Source organism: Hemicordylus capensis, chromosome 1, assembly GCF_027244095.1.
Source record: "Hemicordylus capensis ecotype Gifberg chromosome 1, rHemCap1.1.pri, whole genome shotgun sequence".
In the NCBI taxonomy this organism is placed as follows: Eukaryota; Metazoa; Chordata; class Lepidosauria; order Squamata; family Cordylidae; genus Hemicordylus; species Hemicordylus capensis.
In genome coordinates this window covers 136,126,294-136,148,233 of record NC_069657.1, presented here as the reverse complement: position 1 = coordinate 136,148,233, position 21,940 = coordinate 136,126,294, and the positions used below count along the sequence as shown (strand labels likewise).

Here is a 21,940-nt window from a genome sequence, read left to right as displayed (position 1 = left end):
TTTCTCTCTTCCCCCACACCTTGTGGCCTGGCCCAGCCCCACCTCCCATCCCCATCTTCCCGGTACCCAGAAAGTAAGACAGTGGGGGGTTTAAACTACAGGTCTGGGGGAGTCTGTGTCAGTGGAAAGGAAGGCAGGAAGCAGTTCTGGATTCTGGGGGGGGGGGAGAGACACACTCCCCACCCCAATTGCTTCCTCTCTTTCACCTGTTCTGCCCATGCCTTCCAACAGGTTTTTGCACTTTGTCTGCTCCATTTTCAGAGCAAAAAGCTACACACTAGGGATCTGCATGAAATGGATTTTTCGTTCTGTTTCGAGCCTGAAACAAAACGCAAATGGCCAAAACACATCAAGGCATGGCCAGTGACATCGGGGCATCATCTCAAGTGGCCATTACACTCAAGCCAGTGCTGGTGGTGGGGCTTAACACTTGAACAAACTCTGCTCAAACCTGCTGTTTGCCCTATGGTGAGGAGAAACATATTTATTTGACATAGTTATATAATGCCTCAAACCTGAGTCTCTGGGCAGTGAACAACAACAACAACAAAGTAAATATACCCGTCCCCTATTGCTATGAGTAGTTTCAAGGCTCTCTTGTGGCTACATTAAGATTAGTTCTCACAATTTTCGCAGTAATATGTCATTGTTTTACTCAAGTAGATGACAATCTTTCACTTATGTCATGGTATGATGAACAAAACTAAGAACTGCCACCACACATGAGCTAAGAGCCCTGCTGTCTTATTACTGTATAGGAAAGGCAAACTTGTAAGTAAGTCATGTTCTTACCAGTATAACTCCTATGCTATTCAGCTCTATAAGTTCCAGGTTCACATTGTTTGTGTTTGTCTGTAGGAGGCTGGATATTAACCTAATCACATTTAATCTAGTATTCCCTACAGGTGGATCCAAGACACCCCACGTAGTCTTCATAACGCTTTTCTAGACAAAAGAGCCAGTGAGAAAAGTCAAAATAGATTCAAGCATCCAAAGAATTTTCAACAAGGCACAAAAAATGGTAATCACATTGTCAATTCTGCAACATTTAGCAAAACACTAATGAGGGAAGGGCAATTTTAGTTACATAGATTTTCTTCCATGATTTCATAGGCTGGAAAACAAATGGTGTGTATGTAGATTAGAAGTTGTATGGCCAATTCACTAGTTGCAAACATCTCTCCCCCAAGAGTAGTACTATTACTACCTTCAGTAAAAGCCAGCCAGTGAGGAAGAAAACCCACCCTCTCCCCTTGGTATGCATGGAGGACTTTGGGAGGGGCAAGGTTGTTATATTTGGAGAAGACAAGAAGCAGCCTAAATATTTTTTGCTACCTTGCCCTTTCTCCGTACCAGCCACAGGAGATAAGAAAGGGTTGAGACTGGGCCCACTTCTTGCCTTCTGTGAAGCCCTGCTACCATAAAGACTGGAAAGTGAAGTGATCCATGCATCCAGGCTGGCAACCAAAAAGGAAAAGCAGCAGAGCCAGGATCTATCAATGCAGCAGTGCAGAGAATCACCATCTCTAATTAAGAGAGGGAGGGAGTAAATGGTATCTATTAATTGCAGAGTCTGTGGTGTGGTGGTTGAGAGGACACTTGAAAGGCACACTGGCCATATCATACCAGCTCTAAGTGGCTGTGGCGTTGGCTCCATTGCCAATGAATGGCTGGGCAAAGCACAAGCCACTTCATGACTGATATCTTGCTAACTGCAGATGCTGGACTGCAGCTCCCATCATCCCTGACTATTGGGCACTGTGGTTGGGGTTAATGGAAGTTGCAGTCCAACAAGAGCTGGAGGCCCAAAGTTGTGTAACTCTGCTGTAGGGTCTGTGCAACAGAAGAGGGCTCTGGCAGCTTGAGAAAGAGCAGAAGCCATTTGGCGCCAAAGCTCATTGCTACTGCATTGCCATTGAGCAGCATCCCAGCTGCCATCTAGCTAAAGATCTCCAGTCAGAAATGGGCAGCTGGAAGATCCACAACCCCGTGCAGTGTTACTTGAACCCAAGCAGTCTTCATTCTCCAGATCTGAAATCAGCTTTGTACAGGGAAGAGACCCTTCCGTTAGTTCCACCACTGATGCTCTAAGTGGGAGGGGCTTGTGTCACACAATGGAGCAGCTGCTGGGCTCTGGCACACTGGCTCAGTCAGTTGGGACGGGTGATCTGATTATTATTATTTATTTTTTTTACATTTATGACCCGCTCTTCCTCCAAGGAGCCCAGAGTGGTGTACTATATACTTGAGTTTCTCTTTCACAACACCCTGTGAAGTAGGTTAGGCTGAGAGAGAAGTGACTGGCCCAGAGTCACCCAGCTAGTTTTGTGGCTGAATGGGGATTTGAACTCGGGTCTCCCCGGTCCTAGTCCAGCACTCTAAGCACTATACCACGCTGGCTCTCTATCTGATGAAGTCTGCACAACAGCAGATAGGTTTGTGTGATGCTACCAAAATGGATGGGAGCCTAAAAGGAATCTTCACAGAGGAGCCAGCAGGCTACCACCCCAACTCAGAAAGTGAAGGGACTGAGGATTTTAGAAAAAGCTTCTATTTTAGGAGAAGATGAAGGAAGGTCCACCCTGGTTGCATTTGAATGGGAGACTACATGTGAGCACTGTAAGATATTCCCCCTCAGGTGATGGAGCCACTCTGGGAAGAGTGGAAGGTTTCACGTTCCCTCCCTGGCTTCCCCAAGATAGGGCTGAGAGAGATTCCTGCCTGCAACCTTGGAGAAGCTGCTACCAGTCTGTGTAGACAATACTGAGCTAGATAGACCAACGGCCTGACTCAGTATATGGCAGCTTCCTATGTTCCTAGACCTTTTGAGAAGGCCTAAAAAGCCAGTTTTTCTTTTGCTTTTCATTTGGCCAGTGAAGGCCAGAAGTGGAGACTCTCCAAGTGAGTACCTATCTAAGAGCAGGCAGGACTGGAAACTGGGAGAAATCTCAAAGTTCTAGTTATTTAGCTTTAGTCCTGCCTTGCGAATTAACCCATAGAAGGTAACCCACAAGTGATATTCTTCTTCACCCACAGAGAAAGTGCAAGTGTTTGGAATTTTCTGTTCCTTCCAAAACATTGTCATAGTTAAAGCCACTGAACAGAATGCTTAGATGTACCTAAGGATCTCCTTTTAAAAGCAGACAAGGTTATGGATAGAGGTCAAGTTTCTACGCAGCAGCCTGACTACTCTATATTTAAAAAGATTGCAGTTTTAGGTTTATTTCTCCACATTCGCTGGGTGTCTTCCAGCCTTGTATGAACTCCTGTAACACAATGTATGTAAGGTCAAGAGAGGAGAAGAGGACATGACCACAAAGTCAACTATGAGCAAACTGTATCACAGAAGACTGGTTATGCTTGTCTGATATCTTCCTTCTTGTAATCCACTGATGTAGCCTTTTTGATTTTTATTTTTTTTTTAATCAGCCATCTACATTCTGAATCAGGATTAGGCCAGTGGATCCAGCAATATACTTTATACATCATCACTAAAGACAAAGGGCCAAGTGTGCAGTACCCAATTCATCAAACATGGCTGTGGGTTCTCAATGGCACAGAACAGAATAATTTCATTCTACATGTTTTACTCACTTTGGGGGGCTCCAGAAGCAGTTCATGAAAGGAAGCCAGTCGTGCTTTTATGGCTTCCAACACACTCTTGTTGACTGAATAGGCTGAATGGCTCATACCTGGGGGGCAAATTTCTATGTGACCTTCAAATCTAAATAGGCACACAAAATAAAATATTTGCCCATTAACACACCAAGCAAGGTCACATAACAAGAAAAGGGTTAGAGTTAACAGCTAAAAACATCTGCTTATTGAATTATCAGATTTAATTCACCTTTCTTCTAAAGGCACCACACCTCTGTTTCTCTCTCTCCATAATGAACTACTGTTTAGCTTTAGCTTTTCTATTTATTGATTTAACTAGCATATTTGTATACCGCCCACTAACCAAGTCTCTAGGAGATTTACAACATTAAAACAAAATAACTTAAAATATATAAAAGTTCAAATTAAAATAGCTAAAAACCACAAAGGCCATAATATACATTTCAGTCAAATCAAGTTAGAGGTTTTGATGGAAGATCACAAGGAAGCTTCACTAAAGACTGCTAAAGGACGTGAGGACCTCATCAGGACATAGAATCTTATCTTTTGAAGCAATACATTTATTCCTGACCTCTTTCAGGAGCATCACCTGGAAAGTCTGGGCACGGAGTATTGTCTCAAGAACATGTATTGGAAGGACAACTAAATATATGTGTACAAGGTGAGATCCAATATTTTGCGTAACAGTGACTAGAATGGATTTAAATGACACCAATAATGAAACCTTATTCCCAGATGCTGTTCATGGCTACTATATTCAATATGATGCTTACTGCTACCATAATCGAACAAATAATAAATAATAAGCCATGACTACCACTACCATATTTATATACAGGAGCATCTTTATATTCACGAGGGTTCCATTCCACAAATGTACCATAGATATGGAACCGTAAATATCGAGACATTGTTTCAATAGGGAATTGGGGGTTAGGCTCCTGGTTGCTGAGAAAATGTGAAAAAATGCCAATTTGGGGGCAAATTTGGGGGGTGGGATGTGGGGGAAACAGGGGGAGATTCCTTACCATGCTTGGCTGCTCCCCCTGAGTCATGCTGTGCCCCCCGAATGCCCAAAAAATCGTTTTATTTTTATTTTATTTTATTTTATTTTTTAAGGAGCCATTTTTTGGCTCCAAGAAACAAAATGGTGGCTGGAAATGACCTCTGGGGTCATTCCTGGCCATCTCCGACCCATGGATATGTGAGGTCAACATGTTCCCCACCCTGCATATGCCAAGGTCGAGTGCCTTTTACCCAACTGCGGATACATGAATCCATGGAACACGAGGTTTCCATGTATTGCTTTTCAACAAAAACAAGTTTTCAAAGCAGTTTAAAAAGATGGTTCCCTATCCCCAAAGTGCTCACAATCTAAAAGGAAACACAAAAGTAGACATCAGCAACAGCTACAGTATCTTATGAACACTGAAAAGTTACTCGTTCCACAGCTGAATCAAAGCCAGGATGGATACCTCAAGGCCTGTTATGTGTATTGATACATGCTTTGAAATACTGTATTTGTTTAACACCCTCTTGATATCTAAAATCCAAGCGATTTGAAAAAGTGCTTATTGGAATAGCAAAAAAAGACAATCTTACGTTGGCCGTCTTGTTTCCAGTAAAGTCAGCAGTATCTGAATTGCACTGACTATCGCAGATTCATTTTTCTCTTTATGAAAGATATTAGATAGTAGCTGTTCTATGATTTCTTTCCTAAAAAGAGAATATGTAGTTACATTTTGCAGAGGAGGTACATGTGGCCTGTAGTTACCTCTCCTTGGCTTATAAACAATACAAAAAAACATTTTTGAATATCAGCTAAGACAAAGTCTCTAGCCTTACAGCTGCAAGGAGAAACTTGACAAGAATGAGTTTACTAATGTAACTGACAACTGAGTTTACTAATGTAACTGACATCATTTATGCAGTCACACTTTCAGGAATTGTGCCCCTGCAGAACTTCATTCAGAACCTTCTGGAGCTTAGTAGTGATGTGCTCGGATCAGTCCGGAGGCCATTCTGTAAGCTTCCAGACCAGTCCGGCGGTTCAGGCGCTGGGGTGGGGGCCCCTTTAAGGGCAGGGGGAGGGTGTACCTACCCCTCCCTCTGCTTGTCCCCCACCGGTGCGCGTCCGTTTAGCAAGCATTTGGGGCGGGAGGATACCTCCCTGCCGCCCCTTCCCCCGCTGGCAGCAAAAGGCTTCAGGAAGCCTTTTGCGCATGCGCACATCACGGCGATGTGCACACGCGCAAAAGGCTTCCTGAAGCCTTTTGCTGCCAGAGGGGGAAGGGGCGGCAGGGAGGTATCCTGCCACCCCAAATGCTTGCTAAACGGACGCGTGCCAGCAGGGGACAAGCGGAGGGAGGGGTAGGTACACCCTCCCCCTGCCCTTAAAGAGACCCCCACCCCAGTGCCAGATTGCAGCTCCGCGGTTCCGTGCACATCCCTAGAGCTTAGTCCCAAGAATCTGAGCATAAGTCCTGTTTCCATGGAGCAACAGTGCATGTCTAGGCTGGGCTCATGTTTCCTCCCTCAATTCAAACAGAACACCACAGCAGGATGAAGAAGAAGAAAATTTGCTGCAATGCATATTTTTATAATTCCTAGTCGTAGTCACTCCTAGTCATAGAGACTAATGGCACAGTGGGAAATGACTTGCCTAACAAGCATGAGGTTGTTGGTTCAAATCCCCACTGGTAAGTTTCCCGGACTATAGGAAGCACCTATATTGGGCAGCAGAAATATAGGAAGATGCTGAAAGGCATCATCTCATACTGCATGGGAGATGGCAATGGTAAACCCCTCCTGTATTCTACCAAAGACAACCACAGGGCTCTGTGGTCGCCAGGAGTTGACACCAACTTGACGGCACACTAGTCATAGAAGAACCTATATCTTAGCGAGGTGTAATGCTTTGCCTACAGGGGTATTACTTGGGAGATAAAGAAAACTCCATTTCATGAAAGAATATGCCCTTGTGGTTCTAGTGCTATTGAAATTACTGAGTATCTATTATATTAATTTTCCTGGGTGTGCCTTGGACTGTGCGCCCCAGAGCGGAGCTGATTGGCTGGGTATCGGACACACCTGATCGGCTGAGGCACACCCAGGAGGATTGGTTGCCGCCACCGCGGCCCAGCCATGGAGGCCAGAGGTGGCGGGCCCGGCCGCAGAGGCAAGGCCCAGGAGTGGGGAAAGAAAGTGGCGGGGGGTCAGAAGTGGCAGTGGGGAGGAGAGGAGGCTGGGCCCGAAAGCAGAAACTGGGGCAGAAGGCAGGGGAGAAGTAACCACCAGCCCCAAAGAGCACACAGATGCTCTGTGCGGGGTCGTTAGTGTTCTTTTGAAGTGTCCCTAGAAATAATTACGAGGGTTCCTTATCACTCCATTTATAGCCTTATAAATGGCTATAGATCATCCTGGATGATTTAAATCTTATGCTACTTTCCAGTCTAAATTTGGAAATTTATACTAAAGTTTGTGAAAATTTGTGTTGCAGTTTTTAAGATTAGACAAGTTGGATATCACTGATTAGTTGGTTTTTTCCTAATTCTGTTGGTTATTATGGACTAGTGGATATTGTTTTATTTCATGTTAGTTTTAGTTTACGTAAATTTCAAGTTATATTAGATATATACTATTGCTGCTGCTTTTCCCCCCTGGTCATGTACCAAAATAAAATTTCTTCTTCTACTACTACTACTACTACAAAAGCAGGGAGGAATGAGGGTTGTGCAAATAGACAACTTCTTGAACATCATCAGTTACAAGAAAAATCTTTCTTTATGGTTTCTATGCATTCACATCTATGGAGAACAACTAAGCTACCTCACCTGGTAGAATACAGGAGAGATTTACCATTGCCTCCTCCCATGCAATATGAGATGATGCCTTTCAGTATCTTCCTATATCGCTGATACCCGATATAGGTGTTTCCCATAGTACACCACTGGCAAATGCAGCTATGATTTAGGATGCATGATTTAGGATGCATGCAGCTATGATTTAGGATGCAGCTACAGCCTGAGTGGAGTGTGCCCAGATCAACAACGATACCAAGCATCAAGGAACTTGGTAAGTCAGGTCAACTGTTACCAAAATCCATCTGGAAAAAAGCTGTGAAGATGCTTGAGTCCCCTGCATGAGCCACTGTTGCAGAAGACAGGAAATTATCAAAACAATACCTTCTGATGGATATAAAAGGGTAGGATCAAGACATCAAGGGAAGGTAGGGCCAACTCCCCATCAGTGGTCAGCATCAGGAAGAAAACAGGTAGACTGATGTCTTGTTGAATGTGAAAGGTAGAAACAACTAGTCAAGAAAGAGATACCAGAATGGACCACTTTATTCTTATGGAAAACCAAAAAGTTCGAATCAGAGCAGAGTGCTCCCAAATGGCATAGGGATACAAATGCAAGGAGTAAAAACTCTAACCGTTAAGAAGGAAGATATTGCAAGAAGCCAAGAGTCTAAAAAGTTCCAACATCAGTCTGGTGAGAAGAAGGGACCAGTGGAAAGAAATCAGATAATACCTTGAAAAAGCATTTTACCATAGGGGAGAATAAGAGGGAGCCAGAGGATAATGGAACAAAGAGTTAGCTGCCAGGTGAGCCTGGAGAGAGGATGTACTAGGGATGTGCAAAAAATTAATTTCGGGTGATTCGGGGCCGAACCAAATCACCCCCGATGTCCCCCGATATTTTTCGGGGCCGAGCCAAATCACCCAAATTTCGGGGCTGAAAAATTCGGGTGATTCGGCTCATGGCTAATTTTGGGGGATTTTTTGAAGTTTTAGTGACTTTGGGGCAGTTCGGGGGCATAGAATGGGATCTGGGCAAAAAGAGTGGGGTGGAGTGGTAGTGCCTAATGGTTGCAGGCTACCAGCCCAATTTCAGGGGGATTGGGCAAAGGGGTGATTTTGGGGGAATTTCTGAAGTTTTCGTGTCTTTGGGGCAGTTTTGGGCAGATTGGGGCAGAAAGTGGGGCCTGGGGCAGAAGAGTGGGGTGGGGTGGTAGTTCCTAATGGGTGGAGGCTACCACCCCAATTTAAGGGGGATTGGACAAAGGGGTGATTTTTGGGGAATTTTGAAGTTTTGGTGTCTTTGGGGCAGATTGGGGGCAGAAAGTGGATCTGCCCCAAAAGAGTGGGGTGGGCTGGTAGATAGTGCCTAATGGGTGGAGGCTACCACCCGTCCCCAATTTCAGAGCGATTGGCCAGAGGGCTGGATTTTGTTGATTTTCTGAGGTTTTTCTTCATAAAGTGCTTTGTGGTAGATTGATTCATTCATCATATTCATAGTAAATGCAAGTGTGAAAAAGTGAAAGTGGGGTCATGAGAGTTCTTTAATTGAAAAAAATCTCATTTGCTATCATTGAATGAGAATTCACACCTCAGAAAATAAGGGAATAACATCCCTTCAGAAAAACTTCTGAGGTGTGAATTCTCATTCAATGATAGCAAATGAGATTTTTTTTCAAGTAAAGAACTCTCATGACCCCACTTTCACTTTTTTCACACTCTCACTTACTATGAATATTGAATAAATCAATCTACCACACTGCACTTTATGAAGAAAAACCTTAGAAAATCAACAAAATCCAGCCCTCTGGCCAATCACTCTGAAATTGGGGACGGGTGGTAGCCTCCACCCATTAGGCACTATCTACCAGCCCACCCCACTCTTTTGGGGCAGATCCACTTTCTGCCCCCAATCTGCCCCAAAGACAACAAAACTTCAAAAATTCCCCCAAAATCACCCCTTTGCCCAATCCCCCTTAAATTGGGGTGGTAGTCTGCACCCATTAGGCACTACCACCCCACCCCACTCTTTTTGCCCAGATCCCATGCTATGCCCCCAAACTGCCCCAAAGTCACTAAAACTTCAAATATTCCCCAAAAATCAGCCCTTTGCCCAATCCCCCTGAAATTGGGGTGGTAGCTTCCACCCATTGGGCACTACCACCCCACCCCAAAATTTTGCCCCTGGGCCCTTTTTTCCCCTCTGAATCGATTCAGATTTGGGTTAAATCCGAATCCGAACCGAATCAAGGGTGATTCGGGTGGCCCATATTCGGGCACAAAACAGAACAGGGGTGATTCGGTTCGGGTCCCGAACCGAATCACCGAAAATCCAAATTGCACACCCCTAGGATGTACTTCAGGGAGAGATGACAAGACAAAATGAGCACACCATGATGTATTTGGAACCTTGTGTCATTGCAAAGGGGGAGGAAACAGTCCTCTTCTGTCTCTCCAGTTCCACTGTCTCAAACACCTGTATCAAGTCCAGACAAGACTGTGCCTTCCTCCTTTAGCAATAGCAATAGCAATAGCACTTACATTTATATACCGCTCTATAGCCAGAGCTCTCTAAGCGGTTTACAATGATTTAGTATATTGCCCCCAACATTCTGGGTACTCATTTTACCGACCTCGGAAGGATGGAAGGCTGAGTCAACCTTGAGCCCCTGGTCAGGATCGAACTTGTAACCTTCTGCTTACAGGGCAGCAGTTTTACCACTGCGCCACCAGGGGCTCATTTTGCATCTTCAATTTGGTTATGGTCAAAACAGCACTATCCTGCAACAAGCAAAAACTTATTTCTACCACACCTCACAGGGAAGATTAAAAACTGGATTCTGCTGGACAGATGTATTCTTCTGCCATCTTTCAGCTCTGAATCATTAACTATCAAGCATGCACATCACAGTACCAATATTTGTTGTGGAAGAAATATCCTTCAATTGCCTTCCTCAAGACTAGTGAAGGGAAAAGGGCATTTGAGGCCAAACGTGCTTAGAAGGAATAAGCTAACTAAGAGGATGTTTGATGTTACAGCTGTGCCCATCAACAACAAACCTGAGAGAAGGAGTATGGGTCACATCCACTTAGATAGGTGCTATGACTTCATGGAGGCAGGGCTCATCACAAATTTATTGGGGCTAAGCTCTAGAAAGGTTCATCCAAATGAAGCTCTGATTTATGCTCTCCCTTCATTACAAGGGATGACAAGAAAGTACAGAGACCATAAAAAACAGTACCATGAACTCATAAGCCAGTCAACTGATACATGAAACTGAAAAAAACTTCATAACTGGGAGATCAGAGCAATGGTCACTTACCATGAAGGCTTCTTCTAGCTGCTGGAGTCAAGGATGTCTCCACGTGGATTATCCTCCCCCATGTGCTCCAGGGCAGGACTATGCTAATTAGCTAGAAGAGTGTCTATATAGACTGGGGAAGTTGACCCGACCCCAGTTCTTCCATGCCTCAAGGCATAAGGCCAGCTGAAACTATATACAATGAGGGAAGAGAAGGGAAAGGACATATACAGTAATGAAGTAAAGGAAATGGGGTCCCCTATCTTCTCATAGGCTTCATGATCCTTTGAGGGATGCCATCCTTGAGGGTTCACAGTGAGCCTTAGCAGAACCTGAGAACTACGGCCTGAGATTACTATGGTCCAGGAGTAGGTGGAGGCACTTGACCGGGTAGGCCAAGACATCATTGACTGAAGCAGCCAGAAGAAGCCTTCACAGTAAGTGACCAATGCTCCGTTCTCAGCTGCTGAGGTCAAGGACGTGTCTATGTGGGGCTTACCACAGCCTAAAAATGTCTCCAGGCAGGAGAGCCGCCCACTTCTCCCGGGGAAGCACCTGCTGCAGAATGCACCTTCCAAAGGCAGCCTGGGCTGAGGCGTATGTGTCTGGCTTGTAATGCTGGTGAAGATGGATGGATTCTTCCAAGTGGCTGCCTTGCTGCTCTCGTGTACAGGAGCCATTGTTGAGAATGCTGCTGAAGCGGCCACTGCCCGGGCGGAGTGAGCCAGGATGTGCAATGGAGGCCGGAGGTGTTGCGAATCATAGGCCAGTGTGATGCAGGCTCTGATCCACCTGGCTATTGTGGTTGGAGAAACTGCCTTGCTCATAGATCCGGGAAGAAAAAGATACAAAGTGGGTGTCTGTTGTCCTGAAGGAAGCTGGTCTCTTTATGTACTTCTTGAGACACCTGCAAATGTCGAGCATGCACCATGCTTTCTCATTTGGGTGTGTGGGACGCGGGCAGAAGGATGGTAGGACGATGTCCTGAGAGTTGTGGAAGGCTGATGAGACTTTAAGTCTGAAGAATGGATCAGGAATAAGCCAAACTGTCTCCTGGGAGAAAATGCAGAAAGATGTGTGAACTAACAGGGCTTGGAGCTTTGAGATCCATCGGGCTGAGGTGACGGCTATAAGGAACGCTACTTTGAATGAAAGGATGCATAATGGAATGGAGCGAATGGGTTCAAATGGATGCACCTGCAGGGCCTTGAGAATGGTATGTAGGTCCCAAGAGGGAAAACGAACTGTAGGAGGAAATAACAAGGTAGCACCCTGAAGAAAACGTTTGAGGATGGACCAGTGCAGATTTATGAGAAAGGCCAGAAATTATTCCTATCAATGAGGCTGCTTGACATTTTAGTGTATTTGGCCTTAAACCCTTATCCAGTCAATCTTGTAGGAAGTGAAGGTGGTGCTGAATGGATGCCTCTCCCTGGTTATAGAGTGGCGGGCAAACCAGCGGAGGAAGTCTGGTAAATCCAATTGGTGGAGGCCCTCCTGCATGCCATCATTGTGTCTAAGCGCTTTGGTAAATAACCGTGCTGCCTTAATAGTCGCTGCTCAGTCGCCAAGTGGCTAGCTGTAACCAGCCAGGCTTGGATGTTGCACTGGATCTTGGGTCAGGAGGCCAAGCGTAATGGGGAGCATCCATGGATCTGCTGTTGTCAGGTGCATTAATTCTGCAAACCAAGGTCTCATGGGCCAGAATGGGGCCACGAGGATCACTTGTGTTCTGAAGGAGCAGATTCTTAGAACTCTGGAGAGAAACGGAGAGTGGGAGTGGGGGGGAGCATACAGCACACTGTGGCAATCGCTTCCCTGCAATAGAAACTGGATATGAAGTTGGGTAGTTGAGCATTGTGTGGAGGGGCAAAGAGTTCCACCACTGGCATGCTCCACCGCTGAGCGATCTGCCTGAACGTGATCTGGTTCAATTTCCATTTCCCTAGCAGGAGGTCCTCTCTGCTCAACCAGTCTGCCAGGGAGTTGAGGTCTCCTTTTACATGGTGGGCTGCGATGGAGGCTAGGTGGAGTTCCGTCCAGTCCAGTCCAAGAGGAGTATCGCCTCTGTGTGCAGTGATTTGGACCTGGTGCCTACCTGCCTGCTTATGTGCCTTTGCTGTAGTATTGTCTGTCCTTATTAGGACATGGCGGTTGTACAGGTGTTGTTGGAAGGCTAGTAGGGCAAGCCTGGTGGCTCTGAGCTCCAGCGAGTTTATGCTGTGTCTCCATTCCTGGCCTGTCCACTTGTTCTGAGTCTAACTGTAGGCAGTGCGATCCCCATCCCGCTGCTGGCATCCATCGTGACCGTGACTCGGGGGGGGGGGGTGCCCAAAAGGGCTTCCCTCAATCAATGTTTTGTGGCAAGAGTCACCACTGCAGAGACATGCAGAGAGAGGGGTTCAAGCAGATGGGGGAATTGCACTTGTTGTTGTGGCAGGAAGAACCATTGAAGGGGTCGGAGGTGGAGTCTGGCCCATGGTACCGAGTCCAGTGCTGCTACCATTACGCTGAGAATTCTTGCCAGAGACAGAAGTGTAACTGATCGAGTGGCAAGTGCCTCTCTGACTTCCAATGTTAAAGTTAGCAGTCTGTCCAGCGACAGGAAGCAGCAGCCCTGAGTAGTGTCAACTGGCACTCCCAAGTGTTGCAGCTGGTGTCAGCTGGCTCTTTTCTGCGTTTGTTAGGAATCCACAGTCCCTCAAGGTCTGTATGGTATCCTGGAGGTCCTTCACTACTGACTGTAACGTTGACAATTGGATCAAGAGATTGTCCAAGTAGGAGAAGATCTGAACTCCTCTTAGATGCAGGTGTGCAATGAGGGGAGTGAGTATACTGGTATAGACCCTCGATGATGAAGAGAGGTCAGAAGGGTAGAGCAGTGTATCCGACTGTACATGAAGCAGAGGAGCTGTCTGTTTGGGTGAATAGGCACATGCAGGGATGCCTCTTTCAGGACTATCGAGGCCAGAAAATCGGAACAGTGGAGAGCTTCCATTATGGAGCATAGAGACTCCATCCTGATTCTCTTGATTAACCTGTTCAGGAATTTCAAATCCAGCACTGCTCTTTTTGATCTGTCCCTTTTGGGGACAGTGAACAAGATAGAATAGATGCCTGACTCCTGTTGGTGGGATGGGACCAGCTCTATTGCTTCTATATCCAAGAGATGTTGGATTTCTCCTTGGAGGCTTAAATGTTTTATAATAGAGTGAGAGTGGTAGGTGGGAAGGAAGTGGTTGGTTGTTTTGGCATCTAATTCTACCTTGTAACCTGCTTGCACCATGTTCAGGTCCCATTTTTCTGTGGTGGAGTTTTCCCAGGTATGGAAGTATGCTGAGAGTCATACCTGTCTGTTCTGCTTGGCTGGCTGGGAGAAGAGTTGGCAGTTTTGGTAGCTGGCTCTGTGGGACGGGCACTGGCAACTGCAGGCTCCTCACTGACATCTAAAGTCCCTGTCTCTGCCCCTTGGGGGTGGGGGGGGTGATCTAAGGGCACAAAAGGGACAAAAATGGCTTCCTGTCTAACCTCTCAGGCTTCTTAGTGACTTAGTGATGGCATAGTTTTTCGCTTCTTTGGAATCCACTAAAATGTTCTTGAGCCTCCTCACCAAAATGTTTGGACCCATCATAAGGAACTGCTGACAGGTTAGTTTTAGAGGTAGAACCCACCTGCCAGCTTTTAAGCCAGACATGTCTTCTGCCCACAACTGATGTGGCCAAGAAGCTAGAGAAAAACCTGATAAGAGTTTGGAGTGGCATCAGCAATGAAAGCCTGTGCCTTCTGTATTTTAACAAGCTGTTATCCAAGCCTGGCAGGATCAGAGGGGGGATTTTGCAACAAGTCATCCACCCAAAGAAGGGCCGCTCTGGCTACCATGGAGGCTGAGGCAGAAGCCCTGGTTGCCAGGGAAGAGTTATCATGTATCCTTTTAAAAGCAAATTCTGCCCTCTTGTCAGTGGGTTCCTTAAGGGGTACCTCTGCATCTCTAGGGAGCAATGAACCAGACATCAGTTGGATGACTGGTGTGTCAGCAGGGGCATCTTGAGTATATCTGATGGTTCCTGCTGAAATGCATGAAATTTGCCACCATGAGAGTACTTCTATTGGAGGCCGGGAGAAGTCATTCATGTTTGATAGACTCAGAAAAGGGGGTAGACATAAACAACAACATATCTTTACTCTTGGGTTTTGGGAACACCAGGTTCTCCCTAGGGGACTGGGGTATGGCAAATGGAGAACATAAGAACAGCCTTGCTGGATCAGGCCCAAGGCCCATTTAGTCCACAATCCTGTTTCGCACAGTGGCCCACCAGATGCTGCTGGAAGCCACAGGCAGGAGTAGAGGGCATGCCCTCTCTCCTGCTGTCACTCCCCCGCAACTGGAACTCAGAGGGATCCTGTATTTGAGGCCGGAGGTGGTCCTCAGCCCTCCAACTAATAGCCGATGATAAACCTCTTCTCCATAAAGTTATCCAAACCTGTCTTAAAGCCATCCAGGTTGTTGGCTGTCACCACATCTCGTGACAGAGAATTCCACAAGTCGATTATGCGTTGTGTGAAGAAGTACCTCCGTTTGTTGGTCCTAGATTTCCTGGCAATCAATTTCATGGGATAACCCCTGGTTCTAATGTTGTGTTGAGGGAGAAGAATTTCTCTCTATCCACCTTCTCCACAGCATGCATGATTTTATAGACCTCTATCATGTCTCCCCGCAGTCTTTTTTCTAAACTAAAAAGCCCCAGGTGTTGTTGCCTTGCCTCATATGAAAGGTGCTCTAGGTTTAGGTTGCAGCCCCAGTGTAGCAGTAGTTCTAGATAGTAAAACATTAAAGTCATCTGGCAAGAATAGGTGCTGCGGGTCAGCGTTAGTACCAAGTTCCTCTGCTGGGGACCATTCACCCTCCTCATCGGGAATAGTGTCCAGATAAGGATTAGCTCCGTCCCCCCATCTGGTATAGCATCTGAGTCTGCAACCAGAACAATGATAGGGTTTGAGGAACTGGCAGACCTGGTTGGCCTAGTAGGGTGAATAGGCTGGGGAGTCTTAGGAATCAAGGCCTGAGAGCTCTGATTAAATGGGGCTCCCTGCTTTTATGGTTTGAACTCTTTGTTATGCCAGAATTACCTGATTTTGAACACCTGATAGGTATTCTCTTACCTTTAGATTTTTTCAGTGGAGGGGGGCAGATGAGAGAGAGTCCTCTAAAGAAGAATAGTCCCTCCTATGGCCTTTTCATTTTTTGGACCTTTTTGAAGGTGCATTAAAATTTTGCAAAGATTCGGAAATTGTGGATCTGAACCAGTCTTGCCATTCTGACGGTATGTATCTGGGCAAGGGGGGATGGAGGGGGGCTACACTGGAGGGCCCCATGGGCGAAGGGGTTGCTCAGCAGGGGTGGGTCTAACTGGTTCCTGGGAGTCATTTCCGCTGGCGCCCCTTGCCCCTTCGTCTGAAGTTCACTCTGCTCTTGATCAGTTGGAGCATGCTGCTGTAAGGGCTGCTCCGAAGTTTGGGCGGCCTCCTGCAGACAGCGTTTGCTCCTCCAGAGCCTCTTCAGGGGGCGCAGCAGGAGAGGCATGCCTGCACCACCATGGCTCATAAATCACTCGCAGATGGAGGCGGGCGAATTAGTTTTGCTTTTGTAGCTTGTTGAAGCCTCAGGGAGAGTAGTGATGGAAGCTGTGTGTGCTCTCCTGCTTCTGGCTCTCTGATTCTGTTCGCACCTCGCTGGGCTATGTGTTTCAGAGCCTGAAGATGGGAGAGAGCATGCTTCGGCATCTTGGGCTTGTGTGGGCGGTGATTTTGCAGTCGGCATCGCCCGGAGTGATGGAGGAGAGCCTGCTGCCCTCGTGGACGAGGAAAATCCTTTATGTTCTTTTCCTTTGGGCACAAGAACATTCGGCGTCCACCCTGAGTGCTCCATACGAGGACAGGGTGGACGTGGGGAGGGAGGGAGGGAGGGAGAAGAACAGGAGGAAGGGTTTCTCCCTCTTTTTATTTTATTTTTTATTAAAAGGGGAAAAGATGAGGAGAGGAGAGGAAGGGAAAAAGGCTAAAGGAAAGGACAATTTGAAGATACAGAAGACTGAATGAAAGCAGAGCTGCCTGGAGCACGGCAGGACTGGAAGAACTGGGACAGTCATCCTCCCCAGGCTATATAGGCATTCTTCTAGTTAATTAGCATAGTCCTACCCTGGAGCACGTGGGGGAGGATAACCCACATAGAGATGTCCTTGACCCCAGCAGCTGAGAAGGCCTCATCTAATATGAACATTTAGGCCTTAGACGCAATTCATTACCCATTGTGCACAAACAATAAGCCCCAGCAACTTCCTTCTAGTGCTCAAAAGCAGCATCTAAAAGCAACAATCTTGCAAGATTAACTCTTTTCCAGGTCCTGCCTCACCCACTCCACGAACTCCACCAAAGTAGCCTACAAAAAGCGTCACTTGTGTGCTACAATCAGACTAATCAGGTGTAAAATTCACTTGTGACCCATTTACAAGTGTATGGTGCAGGTTTTAATATGCATACATGGCAAGGCGTATATGATTGTATATTTAATTGCTGCTGACAAAAAACTGTTTCCTTAATATCAATTTGGTCACCTTTGCAACTCATCCCAGTTCTCCCCAAGGACAATCTTTTGAATATTATCAGCCAAACAGATGTGTAAGTTATTAGACTGAGCACAGACAGTAGAGCAGGTCACAGTGTGCATCTGAAGTAAAATGATTTTGTTAAATATATAGTTTTTATTTGCTCTAGACTTTGTTAAACTTACATGGAGAGGATGTTCTACTATAGTTTAGAGCTTCAATTTAAGTTATTGCTCTTCCTATATATTCAAAATTATTTCAAAAAGCACAGAAACCATATATTTTATAAACACATCTATAAGACCCTAGATAACATTATATCAACCTACTTTTCTAGTGTTGCAAGTAGTGGATCTGGTTCTGAACTGTTCTGTACTTGTAGCATCTGATCTCTACTGAGGCGGATAATTTCACAGAGTGACTGGGATGCATTCGAATGTCTCTGAAGAACACAAGCATAGCACAGCTTAGAGTTAAAAGAACAATATTAGTTCGTATTTAGCACCAGAAATTAGATTCATTCATTCCCTATAAGGCAGCAAATTATGAATATTAATTATGCTTCAAATATTGAGGCAATATCCCCTCCTGTATGTAACCTATGGGTTACAGGACCCACACTCTGATTTTTAAAAACTTAAATATATACATTTTGCAGGTAATGCCTAAATACATAAACATTTAAACTGTCCCATAAAATACATGAACTGAGAAATTTATTCCTTACATCTTCCTCTTGAGAAGGATGCACAATTTCCACAAGCCGCTGAATAATTCTCTCTTCGTTTAACCACTGTGGAGACATGTAGTAAAATGTTTAAAAACCTTACATACTACAAAATTGGACAGATAAATGCATAACATATCCAAAAAACCACCTTATTGTGTAAAAAATCGTTTTAAAATGCAAAATAAGCAACAGCAACCATATAGTGGCCAAACAACTTGCAGGTGGACCTCATTATCCATGGGAGTTCTGTTCCCACATATTTCGTAGGTAACGAAATAATGGATAATGAAGCATTGAGCCTATGGGATCATGGGGGTTAGGTTCCCAGACTTTTTTTTTTTTTAAAGCAAAAAGGTGCCAAAATCCCCTGTGAAAATGTGCTAAATAAAGTGCCCTACTCTGCTTCACGGGCCTTCAGGAGCCCAAGGATGCCCCACCCACCCCCCAAAACACCCCTTCCCTGAACTTCAGTGAAAAATCCTGGTTTTTCTGTTGTTGCTGCTGTTTTAAATGAACGAGCCAGAAAATGGCAACCAGAAGAGACTTCCGAATTCATTTCTGGCCACCCACAAACTGTGGAATTAACCCTTTTTCTGTCCCCCTTCTCCGTATACCGAGGTCAACTATCCGATTACAGATATATGAAACTGCAGATGCTGGATCCACGTATAGCGAGGGTTTGCTGTACTAATCCAACATTTTCTATCTGAAGTAACAGACCAACAGCTAAACATGAAGAAGTTTTCCCATGGCAAAAATAATTTTATTAGTATTTTGAAAGCATTAGTCTACAGAACACACTGAAAAATCATAATATTTCTGTAGAAATTTGTATGAAACTTTTTCAAGTCAAATTTTCAAGTTAAGTTATTTTAGCTAATCATAAAAGTCAACATCTTCTGACTTAGGACTGTTTCAAAGTCATCCTCATCTTCTGCAGCTTGGTTGTCACACTACTCTACGGGGCACATTGCTGTGCATGTCAAATCATTCTTTACACAAATACAAGAGAGCACAGCACAAGAGTGTTTGCACCTGCAATACAACAGTTCAAAAATCAGGCACTGGTTTCCCAATCATCCCCTGAATAGTAAGTACCTCTGCCATCTTCCATCCATAGCTGCCTGGACTGGGAATTTCTGGAAACTTGGTCAAGCAATTTTTCCACATAAAACTGTCCAAATTAGCACAGCAAATATGCTGTTGCAGGGAGCTGTGGCAGTTGATGTGATTCTACTATACCCTTTTTGTACCAAAGACTATATAACATTGTTCATTTACGTCTGCTATGTTCTTAGAGCCATACAAATGACATGTGAAATGTTCAAGATATCAAAAGAGTTCTGATGACAGATCTACTTTCTCTCCAAGTTGTGCAAATGTCATCTGAAATTCTGGGCTATCCCATACAAGTCTACATGCAGAAAGTTTGTTATAACCAGCAGACACACTGACTGTATTGCAGCCAGTGAAAGCATGTAAACCAGGAAGTGCATTACACACACCGTATCCTATAGCACAAGCAATTTGTCTAATGTCAGTGTCTTGATCACTGTAATCCATGCTTCTGAAATGTATGTTCAGATATCATGTGATGCTCAGCAACACTTAGGACCATTACATCTGTGCCCTAACAATCAAACATTGTCACAGGGAAAATGTGACAGCAGCTAAAAGGGCAGGTTTCCTAGCTGTAAGTGTAGTTATTTGAGTGGTTCACACTTAGGTTATGCACTTGCGCAAAGACCAGAATCCGCAACATTCCAAAGCTTTACCATAAAAGGAAAAAAGAGCAGGAAAACCAGCTCCCTCTGTAGGAACATACCCCATACCTCCTCAGTCTAGGAGACCACTGCAACCAATCAAGGATCTGAGAAAGACCCCGATAGGCTGTTGTGGGGAAGCTGAGTGGGAAGTATGCATGCACAGAAGACCACTCAAAGAACTACAGTTACAGGTAGGAAACCAGCCCTCCTCCTTCGTGGTCTCTGTGTGTCACACTTGGGATAATAGCAAGCTTTCCTACCTGGAAGGAGGGAGCAGTTTATTGGGAGACAGACTGGAGAACCAAAGCCCCAAACGCTGTCTGTGCTCAGGACCGGACATCAAAAGCATCAGGGCGGATGAAAGCAGACTGTCTTGACCGAGTCGCCACCCTGCAGATTTCTTCCAAAGGAATGCCTCTACAAAATGCCATGGAAGTCACCATGGCTCTCATGGAGTGTGCCCGAATAGGGTGTGTCAGTGGCTGCTTCACCATTAGATAAGCTAAAGAGATAGCCTCCGCCACCCAAGCCGAGAGTCTTTGAGCTGGTATCGGCAATCTCTTGGAGGAGCATGCATAGCTCACAAATAGCCTACTTGATTTTCTGAAAAGCCTTGTCCTGTCCACATAAAAGGCCAAAGCCTTATGCACATGCAGAGAATGGTATGCGCTGTCCCTTTCCAACATAGGGCAAGGAAAGAAGACAGGTAGGCACAGTTCCCGAGTCATATGAAACTGCATCACCACCTTCGGCAGAGTCAGATCGTAGCACCACCCTATCCTTGTGGAAAGTCAAATAAGGTGAGTCACAGCAAAGGACTTGAAGTTCACTAACCCTTCAAGCTGAGCAAATAGCTACCAGGAATGTAGTTTTCAATGACAGCACTTAAGGTTCAAAGCGGCCATCAGCTCAAATGGGCGAGACATTAAATGAGAAAGAACTAGCTAGCTTTGACCGATGTCGCAAACAGGTCTGTGGTGGATAACCCCACCTGAGAAACACCTGGGACAATGTCATGCGGTCCAGGGACCACTCATGGGATTGGATGTCTTGAGGGTTGAGGGCAGCTGCTGAAGTATTGGAGGCACCTTCTATGTGGAACGTGAAGGGCCAGATCCCCCAGTCTGCACACCACGACCATATGTGCAGAGCTAGCTTCATCAGAGTCCAAGATGCCATGCTAGCTTGCATGTTCAGATAGAACCGGGCCATTGTGTTGTCCATTAGTATCAATACTGGTTCCCTTTTGATCCAGGTGCAGAATGCCCTCTGAGCGTGAAAGATTGCTAGCAGGGGGCTTACCAGCTTGAGTTGGATGTTGGGGATAGTCTGTTATAGTCCGCAATGGGGGGCGTACGCTAGTGGAATGTCACGCCCCTGGACAAATGTTCGATGACTGTACACCAGCGCACTCCTGAACAAAGTCTCCATGGAGGCCACAGACACTCCTTAATGTTGACAATGAAGCTTGAAATGGTCTAAAAACCATGCCTGCAAGAGGCACATGTAGAAATATATGTCACAGGAATGGTGGTGGTGGTAGAGGCCATCAGACCTGTTTGTATGAAACATGCTTTGTGACTTTGGTATTGGCAGAACATCAGCGCTGCATTTCTGAGACTGTTATTCTGTGGGCAGCTAGATAGACCCTTCCTCTTGTGGAGTCCAACAAGGTACCCAGAAACTCTAGGATGTGGGAAGGCTTGAGAGAAGATTTCACTCAATTCACCTGTAATCCGAGGGAGTTCAGCAGTCGTAGGGTGAGTTGAGTATGGTGCACAAGACAATAGAGGGAAGCTGTTACCAGCAGCCAGTCTATGTACAGGAAGACTACCATGCCCTGAAGCTGAAGGTGCGCAGCCACCACCACCACACATTTTGTAAAAACACAAGGTGCCGACACCAGTCCAAATGGGAGGACCCTGTATTGGTAGGTGTCGTCGGCCACCTGGAACTTGAGAGAGTTTTAATGATGGGGCGCTATCGCAAGATGTAAATATGCATCCTTCAGGTCTATAGACACAAACCAAATGTTTTTCTGCAACAGACGCAGAATGGTGGGGATAATGACCATGCAAAAACATTGGTAGATTACAAACGTGCTTACATTTTGGAGGTCCAG

General features: G+C 45.6%; 1 protein-coding gene across 13 annotated transcripts in view; it reads right to left on the bottom strand.

The window, feature by feature from the left end:
* PPP6R3 (protein phosphatase 6 regulatory subunit 3) overlaps positions 1-21,940 on the bottom strand; it is a 177,534-nt gene that overhangs the window by 72,867 nt on the left and 82,727 nt on the right. For all 13 annotated transcript variants that reach the window (XM_053261811.1, XM_053261821.1, XM_053261801.1 and 10 more), the window contains 5 exons: positions 18,050-18,115; positions 17,652-17,764; positions 5,221-5,334; positions 3,595-3,724; positions 793-945 (listed from right to left, as the gene is read on the bottom strand). In XM_053261811.1, the coding sequence (XP_053117786.1) occupies positions 793-945; positions 3,595-3,724; positions 5,221-5,334; positions 17,652-17,764; positions 18,050-18,115 (576 nt within the window). The remainder of the gene's footprint in view (positions 1-792; positions 946-3,594; positions 3,725-5,220; positions 5,335-17,651; positions 17,765-18,049; positions 18,116-21,940) is intronic.